Here is a 24,906-nt window from a genome sequence, read left to right as displayed (position 1 = left end):
AGAGGTGACTTGTAAATCGGTCAGATTTGACCGGAACACAGCATGAGGGTTAAGCGATTTCATGTGCTGTTTGTGTGTGCGTGTATGTGAGAGAAAGAGCTTTTCTTGGGGTTACTAATTGAGAGGCCAGGTTGGGGTGGAAGTTGCCCCTCACCCATGTCTGGAGACCTAAATAGCCGATGTCCACAAGAGGGCCATGGGGAGCCAGAGGTGAGCTGCTGCCACATTGGAGGAATGGAGGTTGTTTGGTTTTCTAGCTGTTCCAGTCTCTGGGTCACAGCCTCCAGTTGAGTCTTTACCTGTCTCACCTTCCACTCCTCCCAAGTTAGTATTTGCTCTTATAATGAAGTTCTTAAAACCCAGATCATTTTAAACAGAGAAACAATAAATATGAGTCACATAAGCCCAAAATAGCACAGACGCTATTGATCAATGTTTAATTGTTGTTGTCATTTGTTTTTATGACCAATGATAATAATAACATAGAATAAATAATAAGAATATAACAATAAAATTGTGTGTGAGTGAGTGTATGTGTGTTTGCCCCGTGATGGATTGGTACCTTGTGCCCTAAGCCTCCTAGAGTACCCTGAACACAGGATAAAGCGTTGTAGAAGATGAGTCAAGCACATTTGCAAAACCCATCAAGCACCTTGATGAAAATGGGTCCCATGAAGACTTTCTCTGGAAGGAAAGAACAACCTCGCTGCTGCACACGCACACACACTGAGACAGAGTATGGGAGACAATTACCCAGAATCCCACAGTGGGAAGAACTATTGGCTAAGTTGTGATCATGTGACGCTCAGCAGAGAGAGAGAAAGAGAGAGAGAGAGAGGTTTTGTTGAGGTTTTAAACTCACTTTTTAATTACAAATTTGAAGGAAGTTAACTATTTAACCAAATATATATAAATTTACATATTATATTCATATATACATATACACACCACATACACACACTCAGACGTGCACCCATACACAATATATAAACAAGTACTTTTTTTTAAATAAGGAAAGAACCCGTGACCCCCCACCCCACCTACAACTTCTTCTTTTTTTTTCTTTTTATTTTAAGTTCAGTCATACAGTCTTGTTTGTTGTTTTTGGTTTGTTTAGCTTCCGTCCATTTTTTCTTCTTGTTGAGTGTCATTAGGTTTTTGAGATTCTTTATCTTCTGCTTTTTTCTTTATTAGTGACATTCTTTCTAAATGTTTCTTTTTTAATTCCGGTATCTGTATCTGTTCTAGTCCCTGTAGGTATGGGTCTGTTTGTTCCTGGATGTCTGTGGCTGTGTATGGGTTTGAATCTGTTGTACTTGACGCTGCTGCTTTACTCAGAGTCTGACTGCGGGTTTTACGTTTCCTGATGTGTTTTGTATTAAACAACTCCTCTCTTTTCCTCCTGGTTTTTATTGTAGTGCTCTTTTTTTTAGGTGTCGGTGGTGGTGTGCTGGTTTGTAGTTGCTGTATTTCCTCTGCACAGATTTTAGGGGTGGGGTCACTGTTTGCGGTGGATACTGTACTCACAGTGTTTACAGTAGTGTCTGTGTTATTGTCTGCTCCCGGCGTGGTGGTGGTGTGTTCAGGGCTGACCTGTTCGAGTGGCGGCTGCGGTGTGTCGTCGCGGCCCGCTGTGGGCACCGCCTTCCTGGTGTTCTCCGGCTGGCTGTCCTCGCGCCGCTGCATCCCGGGTGTGTCGCTGCGCGAGCTCCCCGGCTGCACGACTCCCCGGCTGCACGGCTCCGTGTGGACAGCTCAGCCTCTTGTGTCCCACGTCCCCGCACTCGAAGCACCTCAGGGCTCCGTGGTGGCGAAGACGGTGTAGCCGCTGTCCCCCTCTTTACATTTAAAGTTCATGTCCAGTGCTGATCTTCATTGTGTAAGATCATTAGCACCTGCCTGCGGAAGGACAGGACGTGCTGCATGTTGGACCTCTTACACCCAAGCCGGATGTGGCTCTCATGGGGCCGACGAACTTCCCGAAACGGGCCAGCTCCTTCATTATAGTCTCGTCCTTTATGAACGGAGGCACGTTGGATATGACCACCTGCGCCGCGGGGGCAGACAAAGGGGTGACTTTAACAGCGGCTCCTCTCACACATATTCCGCTCCGCGTCAGTGCGCTCACGAGGTCAACCCTGTTCACAAACACCACCACCGCTTTATTCATCCAGGAGGCAGAGTAGATGTTCTCACACCCGACCTGCTCTCCCACCTCTAGCAATACGTCCTCAATCGGCACGCCATCCCCCGGGACGCACCTGACGCCACGCCGGAGAGACAAAGTCTTTACACCGGCCTTAGAGGCCATGGTGCCTGATCGCTCTCTCTCCCTCTTTAAACTTTATACTTTTTAAGTGTAACACATTCACTCTTTTAAGACAAAAATAAATAAATAAATAAATAAACAGTCTTTCAGAACAAAAACACGCTCTCACACCCAACGCATGCGCAGAGAGAGAGAGAGAGAGCTGGCAGAGTGTATTGCAAGGCAAGATGTTATTTGCAGAGCATTTACAGTGTTTATTGTACCAGCACAATTCAACCTGTCCAAAACGGCAAGAAAAAAAATCAATTGCAGCTTCCTTATTTTTTGTCTTTTGCTGTGTCTGTTTAAAGCCAGACCTCAGGTCATGTCATTAAGGCAGCACTAACTGTATTTATTGTTTATTTATTTATTATTTATTACTGTACTGTATTTTAACTCTGTTGCAAAATCATTAACCCCCCCCCGTCCCCTCCCCCGCCCCTTCCTGTTTTTAATTCCCATTAAGACGTAAGGAGGTGCATATAATACACAGAGCAAAGGGGGAAAAGCATTTATTAACACCCACAAAGAAAAAGAAAGACTGCACTGTTGAAAAGGCAGGAGGTAAAATAAGTATTTTTGTGTTTATTAAAATAACTGCTTTTCCTTTTATAACAGACATGTAATGGGATCAGTGTTTGTTTTAAAGTGTGATTATGGCATGAAGACGCTTTTAACTGGTTTCCTTTTGTAGATTTACCTTTCATTCCCGGACTAAATACAAGGACTGTTTTCAGAAATAGAAAAAAAAAATCCTGATAAATATACTGAAGTGAAATTAAAAATGATGTGTTCAAATTATAAAGTATGCAGAGAAAAAAAATATGTTTTAACTGAGGAAATGTATTTTATTGTGTTTAAAAAATGTTTTTCTGTTTTGCCTGAAATCTATCCAAAATCTAACCAATGTGCTCTCATGGATATGAAGCATGTATTCTTTAAAGTTTTGAGATTTTTCTATTTGCTCTGTTTAACATAATCAAAATGAGTGTCTGCTTCAAGCATAATAATATGGATAATATGGCTCACCTGTTAAAGCTATAATTTAATGACTTCATTTATTGGCTTCATTTTAATAGCATTCAAATATAACCAGGACTTGTCGTAAAGTTTCTGGTAAATAAGGCATAAAAGCGATAGAGATTTACAGAAGACTTCAAGCACAGTAAGCACAGAGTGGTAAGACTAGCTTCAGTAAAACAATTAAATGCTGCAAACATTTAAAGAAAGCCCATAATAAACATCCATAAATGACAATTTCAGCTAAAGTTACATGGAGCCCACTGCAGTGGTTCCTGTGAACATTCATTGGGCGGAACGCCTATTTTAATATAGAGGACATATTTGATGATGGTAAGACAAAGTTAGTGACTTGAAGTTGTATCATTGTATTGTTGTTTATATACTGATCTACAGATGTTACTCATGCAGTATTCTGGTTTTACCGTCACGTCGCTCAGCGACAACATTTGGGTTTGTGCGTTTGCTGGCTTCTACCGCTGAGTGGCGCTATATAACTATAGACTGACGCCTCGGGCATCAGTTCATTCTCTCAAGGATTATTGAGCCGCGCTCCGTTAGGGCTGCACATAATAGCGGATAAAATCAAGTGAAACGTTGTAGTTAAACGAATTCATAATCACAGTATTAAAATTACAGTACAAATGTAGAATTTAAATTAAATTAAATCTTATTAGGATCGAATTTAAGCAAAATAAACGTTAACACAGTAAGTCTTTAGATTTTATCATGTGTAATTAGAAAAGCTACACATGTATGTTTTTTGTCATCTTATATTTTGTGTTCTTTAAATTTGTAGTAGATTTATTAATTGAAATAAATGAAAATTAATTACCATAAAAATTAAAACATTGTCAGGCCGTGCTACTGCGTCAGCAGATGTCGATGTCCTTTTGCGTTATTATAAGAATTAAATACACTAGGCTGTTATGATCATCATAATGTTCTTTAATAAATAATAAAAACATTTTAACAAATTATATTTTCACATCCCAGCACCCCCGTTGCGCTGGGGTAAAAATATAAAATACAAGTGAAACATTAAACGAATTTATCATCACAGTACTAAAATTACATTACAAATTTAGAACTTAAATATCGAGGTTTCTTAGTTCCATCGAATTTAAGCAAAGTAAATGTTAACACAGTGAGCCTTTATATTTTATCATGTGTAACACTCGCGTAGCTAGAAAACTCTGTGTGTGTGTATCAGAAAACGTGGGTGAGTCACAGGTGTTGTCAGATTAATGGGCAAAAACTATATAATAAACCTATATAAGCTACATAGCCTTTATAAGACTTTACTTTTATTTAAGTGCACGCACAATGACGACAAAACGTTATGATGTTGTAAAATAATGAAAGCAAACAGGGATACAGCGCTATTCTCTATCGGTTTCTGTGAACTTGAGCGCGTCAGAAAATGAACCGAAACTCCGTGTATACTCGCCTCACAGACGTGAAAAATATTTACTTACAGAAAGCAAAATGTCTGCTTTTACATAAACGAATGGGAAAAAAATCAGCTTATGTAATTCGTATGAAACGTGGATTACTACAGCGCATCCACTCACAGCCGAAACGAAAAGACATCAACCTATCAATGAATTATTAAAATGGCCAGTCAGTTTCCTTGCTGTTTTCCCCGACGCATTCATAATCATTAGTCTAGTTCTGCCGGCGTTAAAACGGCGTATTCAGAGGCTCGCCCGCGAGAGGTTGTGCACGCGCGGTATAAATGTTTGTTTGTTATATTTCTGGGAAAGAGAAATCTCTTATAAATATCTCATATCTGCGCGCGCGTTCATCTGACATCAAAACTCGGCAAAGTGAAAGAGAGCACGCTGCGGGTTCCCGCGAACATTTTACTTTCATCAAAAGATTTATTTACAACCACATTTCGGCCATTTACACACATGTATTATGCTATGTTGTTTGTAGACACTTTTACTTTTCCCCTTCTTTGATCAAAATGCTCCCGATATGAGCCGACACGAGCTCATATCGTTTCATAAAGAGAGGCGACATATGCTTGATTAAACACTGCATTTTTTTTTTTTAAACAGCAAAAAGAACAATATTATCTTATTTTTGATTATTATTATGTTAATGAAAGATTGTTTGAAACTGAAGCCCTTTGTGTAGATTCATGCCACGAGTGATTTTATCATACAAAGGATTATTACGTTGTTTTCGGACCACTAAGCGTCGGTGGATTCCAAAATTGACATTTTTACCATTTTTCAATCACTGGAATGGAAAAGATAGAAAGTTTCCTTATCATAACACGCCTTGTATTGTTTTTAATCGCTCGATACACAACCCATCATTTTTAATGCTTTTTTACAAAGGGAAAAAATACAAATGGAATATATTTATTTGGTTTATTTTTTTTTTTTATTAATAAAATCTAAAATTAAAACATTGTAAAGTAATTTAAAAAAATGTAGATTGATTAATAACATGCATGTTATGACAAGAAAAATCTCATTCCAGGGATTAAAAACGGTAATAATGTCAATTTTGGAATGTAGAATCCAGAAGATTTTACATTTACACAAATTTAAGAAGAGGCCTGAGGCAAGATCCAAGATCCTCCACTTTGCTAAAACCATGCACAGTGAGGAGGGGTACATTTTAGTTTCTCCGAGTGTAAAGGTGAGAATAGCTGATTCACACCTGGGGAGGGTGTATTATTTGCATTTAAATGTGTCTGACATTGCAAAGCGCACACTGCAAGAACAACGACCTAAAGTAAATAGAAATAAGAGGTCCTGATTATACTGGATAAATATTATTTAGTAAAAAAAAAAGAAATTCCAGCCGCGATATACTATACTATAACCATATTATACAAATGATAGAAGTGTATATTTAAGTCTGTAGGTCTATTTTCCCAGTTTTTTTATATTTAAATTTTGATGTCTTTAAATTTTTTTTTTTATATAATAACAATAAACCAATACAAACAGAAGCTATATACCAGTTCATTCTTTGTACAAATAAAATCGTTAGCTAGTGAACTTAATTAGCTAGTCTAAATAATATTATTTTTTTTACCAGCCCTTGAGCTGTTGTAAGTGCTTGTTTGGCCAGTCAGTTTCCTTGCTGTTTTCCCCGACGCATTCATAATTATTAGTCTAGTTCTGCTGGTGCGGTGTTCCTTATCCCCACACCCGTTAAAATTGTGTATTCAGTGGCTCGCCCGCGAGGGGTTGTGTGCGCGCAGTTCACTCATATTATGACTGAGATAGGAAGGCGTCTCTCATCGGCGTGCGTTCCGCACAGCGCCGCAAAGACAGCGCTTATTTAACACGTATAAATGTGTGTTTGTTATATTTCTGGAAAAGAAATCTCTTATAAATCTCTCATATTGCGGGTTCACGCGAACATTTTACATTCACTAAAAAATTAATTCACAACCACATTTAGGCCATTCACACACATGCATTGTGCTATGTTGTTGGTACACACTTTTACCTTTCCCCTTCTAATCTCCCCTTTGATCAAAATGCTTCCGATATGAGCCGACACGATTTAAAGTGAAAGAGCGCGTGATGTGAGCAGCTTAAATTATTGATAATTAAAAAATTATTAAATGGTGGACATAAACAGCAAAAAAGACTATTATTTTACTTTTGATTATTATTATCATGTTATTGAATAATTATTTGAAACTGAAGCGCTCCGTGTAGATTCTTGCCACGAGTCACTTTATCATACAAAGATCATTACGTTGTGCTCGGACCACTGACTCCGAAATTTACATTTTTACAGTTAAACATAAAAATGTTTTTACAAGCCCTTGAGCTGTTGTTTGTGTTATTTTCTTTAATAGTAACAATAACAGTAGACAGAGAGAAACATAGAGTCTGTCTAAACAAAATTAATTGCAGCGTTTGCAAAATGTCCCCTTGCGCCACCTGGCGGTCATTTCACAAATTACTTTGAATTGCGACTGATTTATTTTGGCGGTTAACGTTTGCCGCGACAGAGTGCGTGGCAGTCATAGACATTCCGCGTAAATAACCACTGTAGAAGCTCTCAATTTTCTGCTTGTTTGGCATTTCCTTGATGGTTATAAGGCAAGTAAGAAATCTTCTGTAAAACGTCTTTTTATTTTGTGCCAACCTCTGATTGTGGTTTTGCAGTGCATTTGACTCCTCATTTTTGTATCATGTAATATGGGTAGCTACAACCTTGAGCTTCCTTTGTGTCTAATCTTATTCATGGTATCCATGTTTTTTAAGAACATAACTGTATTTGAACAGAATGACTCTTTCATAATATTTCATAGTTTTGGTTCCTCATCCTGGTGGTTGTTATTTCATCATGTATCTTGATCAGCTGCTTGAGGTCTTTTCAGTTTATGGTGCCATGCTGGTGTTCTGGGTGCCTTCCTCTTCTCTAATGTTCTTATTGGCTTCTTGCTAGTCAAATCGCAGTGGCGCAATGGCAGTCAAATCATCCATTGCAAGCTTCCTCCAGAGATCCTTGTTTAGCTTGACCCATGATAGGTGAGGTCTGTCACTATTTTTATTTCTTTGTCCAGAGGGAGATTTTGTATGAAGTGGTTAATAATGTTTCTATTCTTCATCTATTCTTTCTACTGATAATTCCACTGATGGCACAAGTGGTGAATCTAGGGTTATTAAATGGTTGTTAATTTAGGGTTATTTTTCTCTTCCTGTTCTTCATTATACTCACTAAATATCAGTGAATAGCTTGGGGTGTCTGAGTCCAGACTGGATTTGGGCTGTTGTTGGGTGTATGTATTTTTTGTTTGGTGGATAAAATGTGTATAAATCTTCTTCTTTGTCTTTCGGGTGTTCCCTTTCAGGGGTCGCCACAGCGAATCATCTGCCTCCCTCTAACCCTATCCTCTGCAGTCTCTTCTCTCACACCAACTAACTTCATGTCCTCTCTCACTGCATCCATAAATCTCCTATTTGGTCCTCCTCTAGACCTCCTGCCTGGCAGTTTCACCCTCAGCGTCCTTCTACCGATATATTCACAATCTCTCCTCTGAACATGTCCAAACCACCTCAATCTGGCTTCTCTGACTTTATCTCCAAAACAAATAACATGGGTTGTCCCTCTGATTAAATGTGTATAAATACTGTTTATACTGCTCAAAACCTAGAAACACCATTTTATTGATGTTACTATACAAGCATTTCTTCTCACATTATACCAACATGTTGATATTTTTTTGTTTACAGATTAAAAAATCAGAGGTTTTTTAAAGATGGCTAGTGCTCCTATACCATTCTCTAATGTCGGAAGTGGCTACACAATCGTCACTCAAGTTGTTCCCTCATCAACTGCAGCAGAACAAAATTCATCTCAGACTCAAAGGCAACTGCAGAAATTCCTGAAAGGAGAACCCAAAGTGTTGGGAGTAAGTTTCACTATTACATCACAGTCAAAAGAAAATATATTTATGAAGTGTGGTTTAAGTATTTGCCTTGGACAGGATGACAGATGAGGTAAGACAGGAGTCCCCATGGACTATGATGTTTGCAGATGACATTGTGCTCTGTAGCGAGAGCAGGGAACAGGTGGAGGAAAATTTGGAGAGGTGGAGGTATGCTCTGGAAAGCAGAGGAATGAAGGTTAGCTGCAGCAAGACGGAATACATGTGTGTAAATGAGAGGGACCCAGGAGGATCGGTGAGGCTACAGGGAGCAGAGGTAAAGAAGGTGCAGGATTTTAAGTACTTAGGGTCAACGGTACAGAGCAACGGAGAGTGTTCAAAGGAGGTGAAGAGGCGGGTACAGGCAGGTTGGAATGGGTGGAGAAAAGTGTCAGGGGTGTTGTGTGATAAAAGAGTATCAGCAAGAATGAAAGGAAAGGTGTACAGGACAGTGGTGAGACCAGCGATGCTCTACGGCTTAGAGACAGTGGCGCTGAAGAAAAGACAGGAGGCAGAGTTGGAGGTAGCAGAGCTGAAGATGTTGAGGTTCTCCTTGGGAGTGACAAGGATGGATAGGATCAAGAATGAGTTTATCAGAGGGACAACCCATGTTAGATGTTTTGGAGATAAAGTCAGAGAGGCCAGATTGAGGTGGTTTGGACATGTTCAGAGGAGAGATTGTGAATATATCGGTAGAAGGATGCTGAGATTGGAACTGCCAGGCAAGAGGTCTAGAGGAAGACCAAAGAGGAGATTTATGGATGCAGTGAGAGAGGACATGAAGCTAGTTGGTGTGAGAGAAGAGGATGCAGAGGATAGGGTTAGATGGAGGCAAATGATTCGCTGTGGCGACCCCTGAAAGGGAACAGCCGAAAGACAAAGAAGAAGAAGTTTAAGTATTTGCCTATTAAACATAGATTTTCTTAAAGAAGTTCTGTATATAAGGATGAAATATGAAATAGTAACTTCAATTATAAAGCATGAATTTAACATTTTTACTTTGTGTTAATCTTGGTATTTTTTATATGACAAAAATCTAATAAATGAATACACAAATAAACATAACTAATAACATGGTTACCATAGAATAGTGATATACTATAGGATGTATAACCATATAGGGAAATTATCATTTTGTGCATTTACCCTGGCTTTGTTTTAACACCCTTATGCAATATCACAAGACTTATTTCCATCCAGATTTGCATTACTTATTTGGCAAAATCTTGTGTTGATGATTGGGAGAGTCATACCTTTTTGTAAAGTCCTCTCCAACATACCCTCAAGACTTTTAAAGAGGTCTAGGTCAGAACTCTTTAGTGGTCAATTCATGTGTAAAAATGATCCCTCATGCATCCAGAATGACTCTTTCATAATCTGAGTCCTTGGATATGGCTGTTCCATCTGGGGAGAAAAACTGAATAGATGTGATAACCTGGTCATTCAGTACATTCAGGTCATCCCTCACTTCATTTTATTGTCACATTATGTTGCTGAGCCTCTACCTGACCAAGTAAATCACCCCAGATCATAACACAGCCTGCAGAGGCTTGTCCAGTGGGCACAATGCACTTCTTACCCTGAGGTGCCCATTTAATATAATATTTTTAAGTCCAGCCTTTTTTCTTTAAAAAAAAAATAAAGCTTTATCACATGTTTTCAGACTGTACACATTCAAATTTAAATTTTATTTGTACCATACACAGTCATACACAGTACGATATGTAATCAAATGCTTAGACAACTGCTCGTGGCCTTAAAATAAAGACTATGAATAAGAAATAAATATGAAAAAAAAGGTACATTTAACTAGTAAAAAATATATAATTATAAAATTTAAAATTAAAGTTAAAATAAAATAACTGTACAACAAAAATACACAATATAGAAAATATATGAAGAAATATAGAACAAAAAGGAAACAGCTGTACAAAGTAGGTATAGATTTATGTTATTTTTGTGTGGAACAAAGTTAGATAAAATGGTAAAAAAAAAATGGTAATGTCCATGGTTGTGAAATCCACATATTTAAAGTGTCTTGTGCAGTGCAAATATGCTTAAAAGTGGTTTATTTAAAGTGGCTTGTGATAGAGTGATTTAACTAATGACCACAAAGTGTAGTTGTACAGTGGCCACTAGTGTAAACGAACGACCAGAATGTCCAGAGTGAGTGTAAAAACCATATGTGTGGGTCAATACTGTGTGGTGTACTGATTAAGAGAACATATCGCCTGCGGGAAGAAGCTCCTCCTCAGTCTCTGTGTTGGCCTTCATGGAGTGGAATCGCTTTCCTGACCTCAACAGAGAGAACAGTCCATTGTTGGGATGGCTGAGGTCCTTCACAATCTTCCTGGCCTTGGTCCAGAACCGCCTGCTGTAGATCGAGTGCAGGTCAGAGAGCTCGGTGCGGATGGTGCGCTCTGCTGATCGTACCACCCTCTGTAGGGCTTGTCTGTCCTGCTGTTCCCGAACCAGGTTGAGATATTTCCCGTTAGGATGCTCTCTATGGTGCAGGAGTAAAAGTTCCTAAGCACCTTGGAGGGCAGTCTGAAGTCTCTCAAGCGTCTTAGGTGGTAGAGAAGCTGCCGGACCTTTTTCACAACAGTGTTGATGTGACAGGACCATGACAGGTCCTGCGTGATGTGAAAACAGAGGTATTTGAAGCTGTCCACTCTCTCCACTGGGCTGTCATTGATGACGGGGGTCTGGTAGTTCCCTTTCAAAGGCTACACTCGATGCTGCGTGAAAACGCTATGGGAAAATCTTTTCGTGTTGCCGGTTGTGAAGCATGTGTGTACCAAACACGTCAAATTTTGGCTTATATAACCTCGGTCAGGTGACGTCATCTGATTAGATGCACCTGCAGGTTATAAATAGGAGTGAGCCGGCAACATTCCTCAGATCTTTTTCTTCATCGCATTGTGCGCGTGTGTGTGTCAGCAAGCATAACAAAAATACAAAATAAGCAGAATTAAATCTATAAAACTCACCAGTTAGTATGGCGGAGTTTAGAACTAGATGTCCCCCTCCTTGTGAAAATTTCCTTTCGGAGGGCGATATGCACACATTCTGCTTCGAATGTTTGGGTGAAAAGCACGCTCTCGAAGGAGAGTGTGAGCACTGTGATCTTCTCCCCATGAAGCTGCTTCGCGCGCGTCTCGCGTTCTTTAGGGAACCACGAGCCGCGCTGCACTCATGGGGATCACAAGCAGATCTGGCCGAGGAGCGAGAGACGGAGTCCCTCCTTTCTCTCGCCCTCTCCCCCGATCCCGATGTCTCTCCTTCCACTTCACGAGCGCACTCCGGTGCTTCTCGCGGGTGTGTTGAAGAGAGGTGTGTTGGCGTTCTCCTGCTTCTGTGGAAATGGAAGTTGCTTCCTCAGAACACTTCTCAAAAGATGAAAGAGAATATGAGGAATTGCTTGAAGTTATAACGCGTGCAGTCGAACGACTGCATATTGACTGGCCACAGGAGCAGGCTCACCCAAAACAATCTAAATTAGATGACTGTTTTCTGTCGGGTGGCCAGGAGATGGAGCCAAAACACCGCTCTCTCCCATTTTTTGATGACCTCCACACGAGTTATCTCGTTCTTGGAGAAATCCTTTTTCTTTCCGTATTTTTGTACCATCGACTTCGTTTTATTCGAACATCGTTGATGCAAAAGCACGAGGTTATGTGGTGATGCCCCAGATAGAAGAGACGCTTGCAGGCTATCTCTCTCCTGGAACATCATCCTTATTAAAGAAACCAACACTTCCCTCCAAGCCGTGTAGAACTTCTTCTACCTTGGTAGGGAAAGCGTTCCAAGCAGCAGGTCAGGCCAGCGCTTCCTTGCACACCATGGCGGTTTTGCAGGCGTATCAGGCTGATCTGCTGAAAGATTTGAGCACGAGTGGCACACTGAATCATGACGTATTTAATGAATTACGCCGGGCTACTGATTTATCCCTGCGTGCGACTAAACAGACAGCCCGTGCAATCGGCCGTTCCATGGCCTCCTTGGTGACCGCTGAAAGGCACCTGTGGTTAAACCTGACAGGCATCAAGGACAAGGATAGAAGATTCCTCCTTGATGCCCCTGTCTCACCTTCCGACCTATTTGGCGACGCTGTGAATTCCGTCGCCACTAGGTTCCGAGAAGCTAAATTGTATGAACAGGCTTTTGGGAAATTTCTCCCACGCCATGCTCAAGAGTCGAGGCCCTCGGCCACCCAGCCTCGGCCAGATCTGAATCTCACCAGGCGAGAAGCACAGAAAGAGAGCGTCAGCAGCCGGGCACCCCCCCGTAAGGACTGGGGTACGGCTCGTCGCCCCCAACAGGCTGCCTCCAAAAGATCAGATCGCCGCACTGTCTTCTTTTCAAAGACTAAGTCCTTAAGCCTACGTGCCCAGGACTATCTCAAAAAGTACAGATTCAAGATGTTAACCATCAATATGATTGTCTCGCAAATCCAACCAGAAGATTGGTTCGTGACGATAGATTTAAAGGACGCATACTTCCACATAAAAGTTTTGCCACAACACAGGAAGTTCCTGAGGTTCACTTTCGGGGGAGAAGCTTACCAGTATCAGGTCCTTCCATTCGGTCTAGCTCTGTCACCCCGCACATATACAAAATGTATGGATGCTGTCCTGGCTCCCTTGCGACTCCAGGGCATCCGTATTCTCAATTACATAGACGACTGGCTAATCCTGGCCCAGTCTCAGCAGCTAGCGCTCCGACATCGCGATGTCGTCCTAGCTCATCTCCATTCGCTGGGATTGAGACTAAACGCTACCAAAAGCGTTCTCATTCCGGCTCAGAGGACAACATACTTGGGTGTCAGATGGGATTCGATCACTATGCGGGCACAATTGTCTCCCGCTCGTGTCGAATCCATCCTCAGCGCCCTCAAGGAAATCAGACTAGACCAGGAAGTGACTATTTATCACTTTCAAAAATGTTTAGGCCTCATGGCAGCTGCATCCACGGTGATACCTTTGGGCCTTCTGCACATGAGAGCTTTTCAGTTGTGGCTAAGAGCCAGGGAATTTCATACAAGGGCCAATCCCCGAAGGCGAATAAGGGTTACGCTCAAAGGACGTCGTACCCTTTCTATGTGGTTCAGACCCCAGTTTTTCACCTTGGGTCCCACTCTAGGTCCGTCTTGTCGTCGCAAAATGCTAAAGACAGACGCTTCCCTTACCGGGTGGGGTGCGGTCTTGGATGGCCGTCCAGCTCAAGGGCGCTGGAGAGGTCATCTTCTCGCATGGCACATCAATTGCCTCGAAATGATGGCTTTATTTTTGGCCCTACAGCACTTCCTCCAGCAGCTGAGAGGCTACCATGTTCTAGTGCGGGTGGACAATACATCGGTAGTCTCCTACATAAATCGCCAGGGCAAACTGCACTCGCGCCGATTGAACGAGCTAGCGCATCAGGTTCTGCTCTGGGCACAGGACAAGTTCCTGTCCCTCAGGGCGATTTACATTCCAGGGCACATGAATGTGGGAGCAGATTCACTGTCCAGACAAGCTGTGACAAACGGGGAATGGAAACTCCACCCCGACATAGTCAGCCAAATCTGGGAAAGATTCTCTACAGCAGAGGTGGACCTCTTTGCCTCCCAAGAGACAGCACAATGTCCTCTCTACTACTCTCTGACTCATCCAGCTCCCCTGGGTCTGGACGCGATGGCCCATACGTGGCCCAATATACGCCTTTATGCGTTTCCGCCAATATCTCTGCTCCTGGGAGTCCTGGCAAGGGTCCGTCAACACGGTTTGCGCCTCTTACTGATAGCGCCCCATTGGCCGGCCAGAGTATGGTTCTCGGATCAAATATCTCTCCTCGATGGCTCACCTTGGATGATTCCAGTGAGGAGGGATCTTCTGTCTCAGGCGCAGGGGACAATATTTCATCCCCGACCGGAGCTTTGGAACCTTCACGTTTGGCCCCTGAACGGGACCACCTAAGTCAAGCTGGTTTCCCAGCCAGCGTTATTGACACTATTCTAGCCGCTAGAGCTCCCTCCACTAGAAAAGCTTATGCCCTCAAATGGAATGTTTTTGAAAGTTGGTGCATGACAAAGCAGGTAGACCCAGTCCACTGCCAAATTGTTTCAGTGCTGAAGTTCCTGCAAGATAAGTTGTCCTCGGGCTTGTGCCCTAGTAGCCTTAGGACGTACGTAGCCGCTATCTCAGCCTGCCACGTTCCAATCGAGGGGATTACTGTGGGAAAACACCCTTTAGTTGCCCGTTTTATTCGTGGAGCTAAACGGTTGAGGCCACCCACTAGAGCCACGACCCCGTCATGGGATTTATCTATCGTGCTCGAAGGTCTAATTGACACTCCTTTCGAACCGCTAGAGTCAGCGCCTGACAGGCTTCTGACTCTTAAGATGGTTTTTCTTATGGCCATTACCCAGAGGTGGGACAAAGTCATTGTTTGGCAAGTCACAAGTAAGTCTCAATTCATTGCCCTCAAGTCCCGAGTCAAGTCCCGAGTCAAGACAGGCAAGTCCCGAGTCAAGTCCCAAGTCAAAGGCAACAAGTCTCAAGTCAAGTCCAAAGTCCTACGGTTTGACTTTCGAGTCTTTTCAAGTCTTTTTAGCAGAAAAATAAAATGTATACAGATTATGTATGGTTGTAAGATCTGTATTTATTAAACAAACCTTTTTTTATGAAAGAACATTGTTCAGATACATAAAAATACAAATGTTAGTAAATGCTAGTAGCAATGTAAAATGGTAGCACATATTCTCAATGAAGTCTCTAAAGTAGGCTACTTCATGCAAACAATAACGTTGTTTTCTTCACATAACGTTAAAGAACTTTGCTCCCTACCTTGTGTGATACACTCATGTAGGCTACCTCATGCTGTGTCGAAGTTAGTTCCCCCATCAGGATGCGTTTTTTTAGCCCCACCCCCGTGAAAAGGGCACAGGGAATGCGCATTTAGGAGAAGGCTCGCCCGCGAAGGGTTTTGCGCGGACCACTGAGATTCTACAGAGCGCGGTAAAGAATAAAAAGGACAGTTAGTGTTTTTAAATCCCTGACGAACTCTAGCCATCAGGATGTGTTTCCCTTGTTATCTTGAACATATTTAGAATGATGAACCTCGGCTGAGTCACTTGTAGGCTGTAAACATGTCAGTATTTTGTCTGATATTTCATATCAAATATGCCTTTTCAGCAAAACCATAATGCCAAAATAGAGAATACAGTCTCAAGACATTAATAATAATAATAATAGTAATAATTATTATTATTATATATTAATTAATAATTCTTCTTCTTCTTCTTATTATTATTATTATTATATTATATTATAATTAAATATTATATATTATAATATTAATAATAATATTTATTATTAAATATTATATAATAATAATAATAATTATTATTATTATTATTATTATTATGCGAGATAATTAGCATTTTATCCGCGTGATGTCAATTCACTAGGTCACATTATTTGAATAAACCCAAACGCACTCGTAGTGGTCCATTTCTTTATATTAAATATATACTGTATTTAAAAGAAATCCCTTGATAAAATAGCATAAATAAATCATGGGTAGTGTCTACCAGTGATTAAATATAAACAATACAACGCATGTACTGACATGTTTACGGCCTACAAGTGACTCAGCCGAGGTTCATCATTCTAAATATGTCCAAGATAACATGGGAAACACATCCTGATGGCTAGAATTCGTCAGGGATTAAAAAAACGCTAACAATGTCCTTTTTGGCCTTTACTGCGTTCCGTAGAAGCTCAGTGGTCCGCGCATATAGACAATTTTTTATAGCCAAAAGAAACTACCTTCGGTATCATTTCGCGAACTGGCGCGTGCACGTTGTTGTCACGTTGGACGCTGTCGAATCAAAAGAATCTACGGTACTTTGATTGGATGTCATGCCGAATGCGCGCATGCGCTCTGTCACACACACACACGCGCACAGCTACATAAACAGAGATAGAGCGGTCCGTGTTAACATACTTTTTATCTTTGGGCTTTTTATGGGAAGTAGCAAGTCTTTACAAGTCAATAGGCACAAGTCCAAGTGAAAGTCCGAGTTATTTATGTTAAAGTCCAAGTCGAGTTGCAAGTCTTTTTATATTTTGTCAAGTCGAGTCTAAAGTCATCAAATTCATGACTCGAGTCTGACTCGAGTCCAAGTCACATGACTCGAGTCCAAGTCACATGACTCGAGTCCACACCTCTGCCATTACCTCTCTCAAGAGGATTGGGGATCTGCGTGCCTTGTCAGTCTCCCCATCCTGCCTGGACTTTGCCCCTGGGCTAGTCAAGGCCATTCTACATCCTCACCCGAACTATCTTCTGAAAGTTCCATTTTCAAACAGGCACCCTGTTGTTCTTGAAGCCTTCTGTCCTCCGCCTTTTACAGCTTCGGAGCAGGAGAAACTTCACCTATTATGTCCAGTACGTGCTCTTCGGATTTACGTCCACCACACCTGCCAGTGGCGTAGATCAGAGCAGCTCTTTATTTGCTATGGAGGCCGCAACCGGGGGGCGGCCGCTACTACGCAGACCATGTCACATTGGGTGAGAGATGCTATTGCTCTCTCCTATGAGGCGCGTGGGCTCACTTCGCCTCTAGGAATCAGGGCTCATTCAACCAGGGGGATTGCTTCATCTATTGCACTTGCAAGAGGTATTCCCCTGCAACAAGTGTGTGACGCGGCGGGCTGGTCCTCTCCGCACACATTTATTAGATTTTATAGTCTGGATGTTCCTGTCACTCCGGGCTCACGAGTCCTCGAGTCAGCTTCCCAGACATAGTTCTGAGACCTCTCAGCTTTGTGCGCACACGCTACACAATGCGGGGTCCAGACACTCGCAGTGCAGCGACGTTGGTACTCTCGTTCCCATAGCGTTTTCACGCAGCATTGAGTGTAGCCTTTGAAAGGGAACGTCTCAGGTTACTTTGTTGTAACCCTGTTCCCTGAAAAGGCGGGAACGAGATGCTGCGTCCCAATGCCGCACTGCCCACGTGACCGGACGTCCGACAATCAATCTGAGGAATGTTGCCGGCTCACTCCTATTTATAACCTGCAGGTGCATCTAATCAGATGACGTCACCTGACCGAGGTTATATAAGCCAAAATTTGGCGTGTTTGGTACACACATGCTTCACAACCGGCAACACGAAAAGATATTCCCATAGCGTTTTCACGCAGCATCTCGTTCCCGCCTTTTCAGGGAACAGGGTTACAACAAAGTAACCCGAGACGTTCCTCTCCTGCTTAGTGCTGAAGTCCACTATCAACTCCTTTGTCTTACTGACGTTTAGAAGGAGGTTGTTCCTCTGGCACCAGTTCTCCAGATTCCTAATTTCTTTCAGGTAGGCTGTCTCGTTGTTATCAGAGATCAGGCCCACCACGAAGGTGTCGTCAGCAAACTTAACTTAATGAACGCATTTCCGTTGCTGGCAGTGTCTTCCTGTCTGCAGCCATTAGCGCCGCTAGCATTAGCATCGCTAGTGTCTTGAGCTGCAGCCTCGAAGCGAGCATGTTTTCAGCTCTTCTGCCAGAGTTCAGAAGCCCTCTGTACTTAAATTTTCAGCAGACAAGATAAATTTCATTATCATCGTGAGTTGTGTCCCCAACACCCTGTCCCACATCACACATCTGACTGTCTAATTAGTCTTCATGAACAACCTAATATATAGGACAAAAACAAATACATAAACAAAATAGTACTTATTATAATTTTTAAAAAGTGTGTATGTGTGTGTGTTTAACCACAGGCTGTCCAAATAATGATTGGTTTGTTGACCATATTGTTTGGTATCGTGAAGGTGGTCCCTCGTTGTAGCATGAGCGTGTTCTCTGGAGTTGTGTTCTGGGGCTCACTGTTTGTAAGTTTTTTTTCTTCAGTTTTTTTTTTTTTTTTTACTTTAAATGTACTGTGTGTATATATAAAGTTACTTTAAAAAAATCTGCACTTACAGCACATCATCGCTGGTTCTCTGGCTGTTTCAGCGAGCAACAAGCTTAATGTCTGTGTGGTATGTAATCACCAACAGCATCTTTCAAAATGAAACTGCACATAGATTGCTTTTCTGTTTGTCTTTTAAAGTAAGATTTTGATTTTTTAAAAATTTGCTGAGGTATTTTTTCTTACACCCTCAGTGTCTTTTTTCTTTTAATTATTTCACAAACTGATTTACCTTAATTTTGTGTTCTGTTTGTGTGTTTGCCTCCTCAGGTGAAGGCCACTATGGGGCTGAATATCTTTAGCACGATAGCTGCAGGAATCGCCATCATCATGCTTTCTATAGATTTTTTGATAAGTCATCACTGCTACTACGACAATAATAACAATTATAAATACGACATCGCACAGGTATGACTTATCAATTCATTATCATTTTACTGTGGAATGTGGCAAGGGAAAGAATATGCAAAAAAAAAAAGCATATAATAAAAGGTTAACAAAAATATATTAAGCATTTTAAAGTAAATACAGTTGCTGTATTTTCTGAATATTTTAATACAAAAAGGTTTTGTATTTGTAGCTGTATTTTTGTATCGTGGATCTTTATTTCAGGGCCTTACCAATGGAATTAGTGGAGTTCTGCTGGTTTTCTCTCTGCTCCAGTTTGCCGTCTCTATTGCAGTTTCCGCCTTCACTTGCAAAGCCACCTGCACCGATCAATCTACTGTAAATAATTTTTCATTATTAATTGATTAATTAATTAATTTATTTAAGTGTGTATAAAGAAGTGTATGTGGAGTCAAATTGCAGGCTAATTAGATAGTAAACAGGGTTTGAACCACACACCTCGGTGTTAAGAGTGCCCCACCCTGTCAGTGGATTGTGTCTAGTGTGTTACTGGGAAATCTGAGGGTTATGTACTGACATGTGACCAAAACAAACTTCAAAATCTACTGTGACACTGCAGGAAACTGCAAATAAAGATGGTGCTTCCTTATCAGTGTTTTTTGCTTCTCTTGCAGTAGGGCTTTGGAATGTGTTGGGAAGGCTTTACATTGTGGGGTGTGTCAACCATCTTGCTAGCTACTATAGTATGTCTCTGTTATCAATGACATAATAAACACAAAGTCATGAGAAATGTAGATGAATACCTATGCAAAAATGGAAAGAATAGGATTTAACATGACAAGTTGTCAAAGGATGCCAGGGAATGGTTTTTGGAGAAGATGCAACTTGTAAATGATTTGAATCCATACTACTAACAAATAAAAGCCAAACACAAGTGATAAATGTTTAGAAAACTGAGCAAACAGGCTACATACACCTGACTGCATGTGTGGATGGGCAGTCTACAGCAAAACAAAGCAGGTGGTGTCCAACATGGCACTTTCACAGAATGCACTTTGCTGTGATGTCACAATCCCAAATCTTATAAATAAGTCATTGTCAGGGTAATCTGAATTAAAGATGTGTGTTATTAAACTGTGTTCAAATTTCATATCTCTCAGTAGAAACCATCTGTCTTTCTGAGCTTTTGTAAATTTATTTCAATGAGGTGCACAAGGTAATAAGTAAGAACAAGAAATAGCAGCTTTATCAATTGCTTATAATCTATTTTTTCTATTTTTTTCTGTTTACTTACTAAATAAATAATAGTAAATGTAATACTAAAATACTTTAGCCAGTTAGATGTTCATATGATCAAAATGCTTGTTCAATCTATTTTCAGTATTATTTGTAGTGAATATAACATCCATTTTGTTTCCAACCTCAGATGTCTGAGTTAGTGTGAAGGCAGGCCCAAATGGAAGTGTAGTTGTCATGAGTAAATATAGAGACTCCCTACGGCATATATTACTCTTACTGTTAAACGTCTTTCATTCACATGTCTACTTAAAGAAAATACAGAAGACCTTCAAATTTTCTTTAAGTATAAAAAAGTATATTATCCCACGGTAGTCTTGTTTATAGTAAAAGCTCTCTCTTTCTGCTTCCCGTGCTTTTTTTCACTGCTGACTCCAATGAGATCTGCTTCTGATTAGAAACACCTGTAACAGTTTTAGTCATGTCCTCCACAATTATTGCCACTTCTTGCCACCCCTTGTGTGTGTGTGTATATATATTATACTCCTGCAAATATATATATATATATATATATATATATATATATATATATATATATATATATATATATATTTGCAGGAGTATAATCTCACATTAGAAATTATAGAAAAAAAATCTTACCTTTAACTCAAGTGAATTCCATGGACAAAAAATTATTGTTTTTATAAAAATCACCTGTTCTACAATTATTGGCACCCCTAACAATTCCGATAAAATAATGTAATTTAAGCAGTTTTTAAATTTGTATCATAGTTTATAAAGTTGATCAGGGTATCTAGAAACATTTAATTAATAATTCATGACTTCATCTTTTCCTGTGGTATAAATATAACATGACTTAGAGGCCTATATCTCTTATCCACTCTTCAATATGGCAAGGACAAGAGAACACCTAATTTAAGTACTGTAGGGCAGATGTGTGTCAACCTTCATAAGTCAGGCAATGGCTACGAGAAAATAGCCACTTGCCTAAACTTGCCCAAATCCACAGTCAGATAAATCATTAAGAAGTTTAAAACAACTGGAACAGTGACATGCAAGGCTGGACAAGTGTATCTTGCCACCATGCCCAGTGAAAAAGAGAAGAATCTCTAAAGTTCACTGTTAGAGAACAATGAAAGAATGACATCTTGGAATCACAAAGTCTGTATAACAGCTATCAGATGCATTCTACATGCCAGGGAGGCACGCAAGGAAAATGTCTTTTTCTCACCTACAGTCACAAACCTACATTAAACATCTGAAATTTCCTGGGACTTTAACTGAGACTGGGTGCTTTTTGTCAACAAACACTGTCTGGGTCTGACATAAAACAAAAAATGAGTATGCTTAAAAGCACCATACTGTGAAGTATGATGGAGGATCTGTGATGCTGTTGGCCTATTTCTCCTCCGAATGTACTGGGAACCTTGATAGGGTGCATGGCATCATGAACTTTATGAAATACCTGGACATTTTAAATCAAAACCAGATGGAGTTTGCCAGAAAGCTAAAGATGGGTCCTCCTTGGGTCTTTTAGGACTTAAATGACCCAAAACATGTGGCGAAATACAAAAAAATGGTTCTGCAAACACAAAATCAAGCTCCTCTCATGGCTAGTTTCCAGACCTCAACCCAATTGAAAACCTGTGGGGTGAGTTGAAGAGGAGAGTGCATAAGAGGGGACCCAGCACTCTGGACGATCTAGAAAGATAGTGCAAAGAGCAATAGAATGGTCAAGGATCCCTTTATCTGTATTCTCCAATTTTTTAAAATGTTATAGGAGAAGATTAAGTGCTGTCTTGTTGGCAAAATGGGGTTGTGCGAACAATTAACATCAAGGGTGCCAATAATTGTGGCACACATGATTTTATGTAAAAAATAAAAAAAAATCCTACTGTTGGATTTTTTCCACTGTACTTCAATTAAAAGTTGGATTTTTCTCCCTTTTTGTGTTGTGGTTCTATTTTGTTTAAAGAAAACATGAATTTATTAGAAGCCTAAAAACACATCTTAACCAGGGGTGCCATTAATTGTGGAGGGTGCTGTACAATTATGCATAATGGACAGCAAGTGGCAAAATTCATGCTTCAAATACTACACATCACTTCGGTCATGCAGAGATGTAGCTACATAAGAACACAGATATTTTTCATAGGATTTAGTGGAGTAAAAATAAAAAGTATCCCCTAATTAAACTACTCAGGTGAAGTACACATGTGAAAAAGGTACTTAAGTACAGTAACAAGGTAAATATACTCAGTTGCCTACCACCTCTGCTGATAGGAATGGAGAGTAGTTTGACCATATTGTGAGGTGGTGAGGAATTCTGGGAGTTGGAGTCCAGGACAATAAACAGTGCTGATGTGAAATGTAGCCTTTATATCTATCTAAGATCAAAAAAATCCAGATCCAGAATACTGCAAATAATGAACAATTTGGGATGTTGCACCTAATGTAACCTTGTGTAAATATAAGTATTGTGTATTGTGTAATTATGAAGCTCTGTGTATGTGTTAACAGCTGAACATTATCAATGTGGTTCAGAACCCAGACAGTGGTGTTTCTGCGATCAGTTCCATCCCAGCTTATCAGGCACAACCGGTAAGAGAAACCTGCAGGAGGTTGTCATGAAACTCCAAATCACTAAAGAGCTCAAATAAATAAAAATATCAGAATATTTGTGTTTTTTTTATTATTATAATGTTAACCTTTACATTTACTGGCCTTAGCTGTAATTCATATTATATTTAGTTACATACATCTAATACCAAAAGTTTATTTTCTTTCTTTTTTTTTTTCTATTCATCCTTTACCAACCATTTGTTTTACAGGGAGTCAGTACAATGGGTGCTGGTGGCATGAGCGCTCCACCAATGAAAAATCCCCCAGCATACTATCAAAAAGGTGAAGCAGTCAACTGAGGATGATTTTAGAAATTATTCTTGTTAATAATTTGAACATTTTTCACTTAACTCAAGATAAAAATCTCACACTCTAGAACTAACTACACGTCTCTGTGTTTACTTTAATAACTAATCACACATTTAATAAAAAGTGAACATTAAATACCTATTTACAAAACAGTATATATTATGTACACAAAGATTTTAAAATGCTTCAAAAAGCTTTCTTAAAAAGTACAGCAATATTACAAATATTAATCACTTTTTTTTATAATTTATTTTGTTTTTGCTGAACAATTATTTACTCTTTTTAAAAAACTTTTGCTAAAATCAAAGAAGGAATAAATAAATAAATAAATAAATAAATAAACACCACAGCTCTGTGAAATTATGGATCCTAATTGGTCAGAAGGTGTTAATTACTCTTTTAGAACAGCAGTTTTAAAAAAAGTGTTGGTTTAATATGAACAGGTTTGTACTGATATAAAGTCTGTAATAAAGTCTGATGACATCTACAGAAAATAATTTACACTTTGTAAGTGTTTTCTTTTTTTGTACCATGACAAAAAAAGAAGGAATGCTTAATGATTAAGTCAGAACAGGAGCTAACTTTTAAGGGCAAAGCTTCTACTGTTAGTACAGTATCATGATTATTTCTCTCCATCATATTACTATTGTTATTAAAATGATAAAAATATATAAATTACTTGGGGGGGGGGGGGATAATAATAAAATAAATAATAAGAACAATACAATAGTGTGTGAGTGAGTGTATGTGTGTTTGCCCTGTGATGGATCGACACTCTATCCTGCGTGTACCCCACCTCGTAGGGTAGGCTCCAGGCCTCCCGCAACCCTGAACACAGGATAAAGTGGTGTAGAAGATGAGTGAGTAAGTGAGAATATAACCAATAATAATTATTATTAAAACTGGCTGATTACCTGAGATAACAACATACTGTATTATACAGTATAATCTTCTGTTTCTCCAGCAAAAATAACTTGTTGAATGAACGTAATTAAATTATGGAAAGAATTTCCACCTGATTTAATGGCTTTCTTTCAGCGTTAAGCAATTTTGTTGGCCCAACTTAATGTTCTTAGGTTCAGTCAAATTAATTTTATTAGGTTCATTTAACTTATTTACTACAGCTGCGTCCAACATAATTTAATACTGTTAACATAAATGAATAGCGTTGGTACAACACATTTTTCAGTTGTAAATTAAATTGATCCAACTCAAGTAAATTTAAATTTCAAGCCCTGGTCAACAGAATTCTGTGAAGGAAGGAAGCATAAGACAAACGGGATAAAACAGAGATTTTTATTTTACACCAGCAGCAACTTACAAATGAGGTCTCAATTTGAAAAGATGTACAAAACATAAAACACCATAAATAAGTATTAATCATAGAAAAAAAAATTAACACCAACAGAATGTTTTGTACTTTATAACTGTCCGTTATGACTTTTAAATATGACGAGTGTTAGAGACGGTTGGTCAGGAAACTCCTGAAGTCAGATGCAGACAGGATACTTTCACTCACAAACTCCTGTGAAAATATACAGAGAGAGATTCAATTAAAATTCATGATACTTAATTTATCAAATAAACAATATTTATACTTTCTTCCTCTCGCTTCACAACTCATGAGAACAGACCGAAACCAGAACCGAACCGCAGATTAAGTACGCGCATATAA

General features: G+C 39.8%; 3 protein-coding genes across 3 annotated transcripts in view; all 3 read left to right on the top strand.

Annotated features, from left to right (window-relative positions):
* LOC128526728 (membrane-spanning 4-domains subfamily A member 4A-like) overlaps window positions 1–1,825 on the top strand; it is a 32,720-nt gene extending 30,895 nt beyond the window's left edge. Inside the window, exon 8 of the mRNA XM_053498862.1 lies at window positions 1,484–1,825. Coding sequence (XP_053354837.1) covers window positions 1,484–1,825 — 342 coding nt within the window. The remainder of the gene's footprint in view (window positions 1–1,483) is intronic.
* A 965-nt stretch (window positions 1,826–2,790) lies between these two features.
* LOC128526587 (membrane-spanning 4-domains subfamily A member 8-like) overlaps window positions 2,791–24,906 on the top strand; it is a 78,656-nt gene continuing 56,540 nt past the window's right edge. Inside the window, exon 1 of the mRNA XM_053498594.1 lies at window positions 2,791–2,872. The gene's annotated coding sequence lies outside the window, so the exon portion shown is untranslated. The remainder of the gene's footprint in view (window positions 2,873–24,906) is intronic.
* On the top strand, window positions 8,573–23,402 carry LOC128526591 (membrane-spanning 4-domains subfamily A member 8-like). Its single transcript, XM_053498600.1, has 7 exons — window positions 8,573–8,729; window positions 18,505–18,615; window positions 18,709–18,765; window positions 18,966–19,103; window positions 19,308–19,421; window positions 22,821–22,901; window positions 23,132–23,402. Exons 1-7 carry the CDS (start codon window positions 8,577–8,579, stop codon window positions 23,219–23,221), a joined length of 744 nt encoding a protein of 247 aa, XP_053354575.1. The 5' UTR covers window positions 8,573–8,576; the 3' UTR covers window positions 23,222–23,402.

Source organism: Clarias gariepinus, chromosome 6 (genome assembly GCF_024256425.1).
Source record: "Clarias gariepinus isolate MV-2021 ecotype Netherlands chromosome 6, CGAR_prim_01v2, whole genome shotgun sequence".
NCBI lineage: Eukaryota > Metazoa > Chordata > Actinopteri > Siluriformes > Clariidae > Clarias > Clarias gariepinus.
The sequence above is the reverse complement of the archived record's forward strand: the minus strand, read 5'-3'. Positions and strand labels throughout refer to the sequence as shown.

Excerpts from the sequence above, each read along its gene's own strand:
- LOC128526591 (XM_053498600.1), top strand. The coding sequence starts at position 8,577 with ATGGCTAGTGCTCCTATACCATTCTCTAATGTCGGAAGTGGCTACACA. Across the intron at positions 8,730-18,504 it reads GAGAACCCAAAGTGTTGGGA|GCTGTCCAAATAATGATTGG; the intron begins GTAAGTTTCACT and ends GTTTAACCACAG. Across the intron at positions 18,616-18,708 it reads TGTTCTGGGGCTCACTGTTT|CACATCATCGCTGGTTCTCT; the intron begins GTAAGTTTTTTT and ends CTGCACTTACAG.